At 40.2% G+C, this 7,116-nt stretch overlaps 1 protein-coding gene across 1 annotated transcript in view; it reads left to right on the top strand.

Moving 5' to 3' along the window:
* Positions 1–984: 984 nt before the first annotated feature.
* FGF2 (fibroblast growth factor 2) overlaps positions 985–7,116 on the top strand; it is a 9,709-nt gene continuing 3,577 nt past the window's right edge. The window contains exons 1-2 of the mRNA XM_029087416.1: positions 985–1,057; positions 3,252–3,355. Coding sequence (XP_028943249.1) covers positions 985–1,057; positions 3,252–3,355 — 177 coding nt within the window. The remainder of the gene's footprint in view (positions 1,058–3,251; positions 3,356–7,116) is intronic.

Consider the following 7,116-nt stretch of genomic DNA (forward strand, 5'->3'; position numbering starts at 1 on the left):
ATTTTTACAGGCCTTAAAAACCTTCACCAAAAGTTTGTTTTTACAGAATCTGAACTTCTGGCCTGCTGTAGGAACTGGTGTGCTTTTTTTTTTGTTAAGAGAAAGTCACGAAACACAGTAAGTCAGGACTGTACTGCAGTAATTAATACTACTTTTCAGATATTTCACACAGCTGTTGCTTGTTAAGTGTGCGCTGAAAGTTGTGTGCTTGGGCACATCTCAAAAGTCCATTCCCCCCAGTCCCTGCTCAGAGTGCTTCTCCACATTCTTGCTTTCCCAGAGGGCAAGGAGTTGCTCTGAAGGTTTTTGAAGCTGTTCACAAGTCTGATTTTGGCCTAATCACCCAGGAGGGCTGTATTTTGGATACTTGATTCTGGGATGAAATTAAACATATCAGTTAGCTTTTTATGATTACTGTATTCCTTGGAAGACTGCAGTTATTAGTGAATTATGAGAGCATTGTTTGGTTTTTTCCTTTGTGCAAAATGGCAACAGACACATAATTTGTAAGAAACCATTCATCTTTAGAGTGCAGCATTTGTATTAATATGGCTTCTGTTGTGTATACAAATTAATGGATTTACGAGTAAGTTTTTCCTGATGTCTGTCTGTATCTAGGGAAAAAATCAGATGAAATAATTTTAATGCTTAAAAAAGCATTTGCAGCAATTACCCTAAAGATTTCATGTTCCTGCTATTCTTAGTGTTGGAGTTTCTTCAGTCCTGTCTTTAGGAGCAACAGAAGTAAACCAAGAATTCTTCATTTGTATTGTAAAAATCTCTTTATCTCCACAACAAAAAGCCAAATTAGCAGCAACCTCCCTCTGAATCTGAAGAGATGCTCTTGCTCCAAACTCTACAGTCACTTCAGGAGTTTATTCTGGTGGCTTCAAAGGTCAAGCTTTGTAAAGCTGCATTGTTAAATAGAAAAAAACCCCAATATACTCCACAAAAGCAGGTAGATGAGTGAGGCTCATGTCTGAGATGACGTATACCAGTATTACCCAGCAGACTTTCCCCACTAAGCTGGAACACCAGTCCTGCTGTACAGAACCAGGTATGTGTTTCCCTTCAAAGAAAGAAATGGGCAGCCACAAACTGACACAAATCCTTGGCTGAGTACTTGGGAGGGAATGGAGCGCAGCTGTCAGTTCCTCTAGCTGGGCTTTTATCGTGGTCAGATCTCTGTATAGTGTGTTCAAATAGAAAATGTTTTTAACTCATTCCCAAAATAATTTCTGGGATACAAACAGAAGGAAAGAGAAGTTGCAGTCCAGTTTGGTTTTGGAAATGCCGATAGTCTAGCACCAGATGAGTCATATCCTTCATTCGGACACCTGATGGACACGTAACCAGTACCAGCTTGTGACACCCTGCTTGTTCCTTCTTTAGCTGCTGCAATTCTTTGGCAAAAGTCTTCTTGGTCTTTATATGTCCCAAGAAGGTGAGAAGCTGTTCCTCAACTATTCCTCATTTTTGATGCCTGTGTTGCAATGATGTTCCTTCCTGTTATGGAAGTATAGCTGCACTTAAAAATCCCTTTTTAAGGGATTTTTTTTTTCTTTAGTGGAACTGTGGATGAAAGCACAGTATTGCACAGAAAAATAATACTCATCTGGGCTCGCTTCTCATTGCTCTTTTTTAAGAGAGGGAGTTTGCAGAGTTTTTTTCACTGGAAAGAATGGCCCTCCAGAATAGAGGAAAACCTAGGGATTTTGGGAGATCCAAGTTCTTGTGTTCTGCTCTTACTGAAATGGTTGGTTTTTAGAAAAAGTAATCAGATTGAACGTACTGCCTGTGCAAACTGGCTTGATGGGATGGAGCTGCAGGGAATGGGCATGTATCTTCTGTGAGAGGAGGAGAATGGACCACATGTCAGACTGCAAGCAGTCCAGAGAGCTCAGTTGAGTTGCTCTGTGGTCCTTTTCCCCTTTAAGTGATGTTTTATGTTAACTTTTCCAAGACAGATGTTCTAAAAATGGTTGGAATAGAACTTCTGTGAAGTTTAGGACAACATGTACTTTGCTTCCTTTTCCTCCTGCTCTTCTCCAGAAGAATGGCAGTTCCAACAGAGTGGTTAGATTTCTTTTGAGCTGCAAATACCTCAAGTCATATAGAAGGTATCCGGTGGACGTTTCTGTGAAATTTAGTGTAGTTTCTTGTAGTATTTCCCATCCTGCGTTGCTAATGGTTGAAAAACCTGAACTTGGAGGTACAGCGTCACAGATATTCACGTTAAGGTTAGGCTGAAATGCATCAGAGATGCCATTTCCTGGCTCTGCTGTTAGAACCACTCAAAGGTTTGATTAGTTTCTCATTCTGAATACAATAACAGGGAAGGACAAAAAGAAGAAAAATAGCGAGCAGCCCTTCTGCATTTAGGTGGAGGCCACTTTTGGCTTATAGCTCGAAACAAGCTGTGGGCAAAGGGGAAAGAAAACATTTGTGTGTTAATCTAAACTACTGGATGTGTTCTGTGGCTAGAAAAATCAGTTCAGACTTTGTGTTAAATTCACAGGCAGTAGCTAAAAGGTATGTGATATGACCTTACAGATTTAAAAAAATCATTGCTCTTTTTTTTTTTTTTTTTTTTTTTAAAGAATTGATTCAAATAAACCCATTTTTCATGTTCCTGATTTGTATAACACCATTTCTTGTGTCTTTGGTGTCCTCATCTACTTTTGCAGTTCTTTCTGTTTCTTTAGTCTAACCACTTGTTGGATGTATGGTGTAAACTAATTCATACTTTTCTGTTGGGAACTGCCAGGATGTTTATTGAGTGATACAATCCTGACTGGTCTTAGTCATAGTCCGGACTCGTGCCTCTCTGACAATCTAGCTGTATTGAACTGAATGCCTTCCATGTCCGATGCGGTTCTATAAATATTAAGAAGTATTTCTGTATGAAAATTGCCATGAAAAAAGTCCTCTTTTCTCTGAGCAGTTGACCACGCTGTAAGTGCTCCTTAAGGAATTTCATGGCTTTGTAAATTGCTTTTTTGTGAACTGAAGACAGACGAATAACTCACGCTTATTGTTGCCAATTTGACAATAACTACTCACTTTGTAGTAAGCGTTTTCTCTGATGAAAACGGGCTCAGAAAGCCAGAGGTTGAAAGTTTACTGTCTTCACTGCAAGGTGAAGCTCGGGCTTTCTCTGGTTTGAGGTTTGAAGCAGCAGGCTTCACTGTCACGTGCTGAGGTATCACGACAGCTGTGAAAATACACTTTTTTGTCTTTTTTGTTCACAGTCAAACTGCAACTTCAAGCTGAAGAAAGAGGAGTGGTGTCAATCAAAGGTGTAAGCGCAAATCGCTTTCTGGCTATGAAGGAGGATGGCAGGTTGCTGGCCTTGGTAAGCAGCGGGTTTTTAATGTTTATCTCTATATGTGTCTGTCTGTATTGGTAGGTCCTCTCCTCGCTCTGCATTGAGGAACCGCTCCAGCAGGACTTATGTGACTTCTCTGTGATTTATCAGGGAGAAATTAGCTCTGCACAACTTTTGTCCATTAATTGAACTATGAACTAGGAGGAGATGGGTATGTCTGCCCTCGTCTAGAAGCTGCAAAATTTAACTGGGATGTCCTGTCTGAGAGAGAAAAATCATAGTGGTCATGTATAAAAAGAAATTACAAGAGCAAATAGAGCCTGGAGAAAAGAAGGCTTCGGGGAGACCTTGTAGTAGCCTTCCAATACCTGAAGGGGCTCCAGGAAGGCTGGGGAGGGACTTTTTATAAAGGCAGGGAGTGACAGAACAAGGGGTCATGGCTTCAAACTGGATGAGAGGAGGTTTAGATTAGATCTGAGGAAGAAGTTCTTCACACTGAGGGTGGTGAGACACTGGAACAGGTTGCCCAGAGAAGCTGTGGCTGCCCCCTCCCTGGAATTGTTTAAGGCCAGGCTGGATGAGGCTTTGAGCAACCTGGTCTAGTGGAAGGTGTCCCTGCTGATGGCAGGGGGGTTGGAACTGGATGATCTTTAAGGTCCCTTCCAACCCAAACCATTCTGTGATTTTAAATGAAGGTTGAAGTCTCTCCCTACTTTCCCATCACGAGTAATGTTTTCCTCTATCAGTTACTTTCACATAAAGTGATTGTAAAGACTCTTTAAAAGTAGGAAGTAAAGACAATTTAAAAAATGTTTTACTTTTATGTTTTTGATAGTAATCTGTATATATTGTTTGCTCATTTTTCCTCTTTGTAAAGAATCAGGTTTTTTTGGTCACATACACTTCCAAAGTAGAAAACTGTCAAGAAAAACATATTTGCAAATGTGATGATAAAATTTTTTCAAAAGTTATTAAATGTAGGTAAATTAAACTAGTCTCTAATGAGACTAGTTTTAGTTAAAACTCCATGCGTTTTATTGGTATCAGATTAATTTTTAATGGTGTTTTAAAGCCAGTATGTTTAGCACACTGTGAAAATGAAGGTCTCCTAGAGCTAGTTTATAAATTTTGCTGTAAGAGCTGCAGTTATTCCTTTTGCTTATGAGATATAGACACTGTAAATGTCTCATCCATAGTTACAACCTCCAGTGCAGACAGACTTCCAGCACTTGTGAAGTACCACTGTCAGGCACGACACTAGAGTTTTAGTTTGAAATAATCCCTGATGCTTTGCTTTCTTGAACACAGCCCCACTGAGCTTCTGTGCAAGTCCCTACCAGTAATGGGTATTAATAATATAAGCAAATTCCTGACCCTAGCTGAACTACAGCTAATGAAAAGCTTGTGCCAAGGGCTGTGCAGAAGTTACTTGTGATTCCCCTCAGTTCTGCCTCTGCCTGAGTGAAATTAGTCTGAAGGCAAAGAAAACGCTTGAGCATTTGTACATGAGCAGGGGTGCCTGGTGTGCTCCTCAGCACCGCGTGTCTCTGGCTCCAGGAAGCCCCTTGGCTTTGTGCCTGTGAATATGGTTAAAGAACCTGTTTCAGTTTACAGTCTTATTTACTCGGATGTTGCGTGACAGCTCAGTTGAAGAAAATGTGAGTAGTTGTCCGCTGTGCTATTCTTGAATTAAGGGTAATTGGGAATTTCCTGTGCTGCTGGTGTGGTGGCATTTGGCTTCCGTTTAAGTGCCTTCCTTACCCTGAGCGACCGTGAATGGTGAAAATAGGGTGTTTAGCACCATTTTTCTAATTATAAACACCTGAGTATGTTTCTATTTGGGATTTCCAGCCTACTGTTGCATGGTGGGTTTGGGTTGTAGAACCTGGCTTCCCTTGCAGCTATATGCAGCAGTTTTATCGGCTTAGTTCTTGTAAGGCGATGTGCTTGGAAAGGATCTGCTGTTCACTTGGAATTGCTGCCTCAAAATCTGGTAAAGTTGGGTCACTTTGTGCTTCTCACTTGAGCCGATAAAACAAACATTTGTTTTGATGTGCCTCGTTTTTGGAAATGGGTATGACCTGAATCGCGTTTACTGCAAACACTGCTTCCTACAGCTCTTCATTTTTGCTATTCATAGGTGAAGAGTCTCTGCTCTTAAGATTTTGTTCTTCAAACAGCCCAAAGGAGGCTTCTGCAATTTCATGATCATTTTCTGCAGTGTTTTTCCAGGAGGATTTCTGTACTCTGACTTCCAGCAGTTTGTGGCCAGTTGTGCCTCTACTGTTTTCTGCCTCTAAAGGCGTTTATGAAACTGTTCCCGGTTGCCAGCATTTCTTGTTCAGTGTGAGCAGTGTTGTGTTTCAGCGAGAGCTTTGAAAGAGCATATGCTGGGAAGCTTTGTGGTGAAGTGATCTCCTCAGTCCACATGATGTCGTATCTGCTGAAACTTTTGGTTATTTCTTTTAAAACATTAGGGAACTTCAATTTCTAAGCACCTATTTAGTTCTCTTTTATCTCACTAGTCACTCAAGTACTATTCTGTCCCTTTTAACATGTTCTGTTTCTTCTTTTATATTAATTTCAGTGTCAAGGATCAATTTGCGCAGTGTCCTTGTTTTATAAATATATCAACATCTTCAAAAATACTTCCCCAAATTATTACTCAGTCCTGTTTTTCATCTAGTTGGATGTTTTTGTAATTTCTTTGTTGAGAAATGTCTTTATGGTTTGTTCTGAATTGAGTTTTGAAACATGATTTACTGCGTGGCCAGCATATCACTGCTTACACTGCTGGTGTGCGTGCTGGTGCAGTGGATCATGGTTTTGTCTTGAAAGCTGGATGATACGGCTTTTAATTTAGCAGTTTCATTGGGAGAGGAAATCTTCACCAGTTCAGTCACTGGGGGAAATGGCTGGTTACTAATGCAGTAGTATCCCCTTTTAATATTTTAATTAAAAATATTTATGCAGAAATGTATCTATTCCATCAGATTTTTCATGGAAAAATTGAAACCTTTTACTTCTGATATGGCTCATTTTGACTTTCCAGTTTCATTTAATGATAATAATGAAATATTTTCACTTTATGGAATTAAATGTGTTTGATTATGTCATTTAATGAAGAAATTTCTCACCATTTCCCATGAAAGGAAGAATTGTACTTTTGACTAACTTTTTTATTTCACGAGAAATAATTTGTCATTTAAGGACACGACCTGTTCGTTCTGTCTTTCATACTTAGGTGGTTTTGCTGTGACCAGACAGGTTGTGCCAGACTGAAGGACTTGACTTGAAGGGAAATTCTTCTGTTTTGATGTTATGGATTAAAATTGCAGTGCAAGAATATTTGTGAGAATAACCTTCATTTCCTGGCCCTTTTGTAGTTAGAAAAGGGTAAATACGATCATCATCTTCCTTGGGTTGTACTCCATCCGCTGTGGTAGTTACAGGTTAACCCTCTGGTTTCAGCTTTGAGAATGAACAAACTTGAGGAATTTTAATTCCTAACCTGAGTCCAAAAGGTCCAAACTAGCATATGCATGAACTGCAGATGTATTCTGCACTGAAAAATCAATCCGTGGGTGGCTTTTGGCCACACAATTAAGAGAGGAAAGAACTTTGTCGCAGGAAGTTACTGCCTCTTTCGGTCAGTTAATCTGCCCTGGGTGAATCGCCGTGAGGATTTCGGCGTTGTTACGGTTTGGGTACTGTAAGCAGGGGCGGGCAGCAGACCGTAGTACGAGCATGGCTACAACCAACATTGCTCATGGTAAAAAACTCCCGCA

The sequence above is a fragment of the Antrostomus carolinensis genome, unplaced genomic scaffold, assembly GCF_000700745.2.
Source record: "Antrostomus carolinensis isolate BGI_N321 unplaced genomic scaffold, ASM70074v2 scaffold9411, whole genome shotgun sequence".
In the NCBI taxonomy this organism is placed as follows: Eukaryota; Metazoa; Chordata; class Aves; order Caprimulgiformes; family Caprimulgidae; genus Antrostomus; species Antrostomus carolinensis.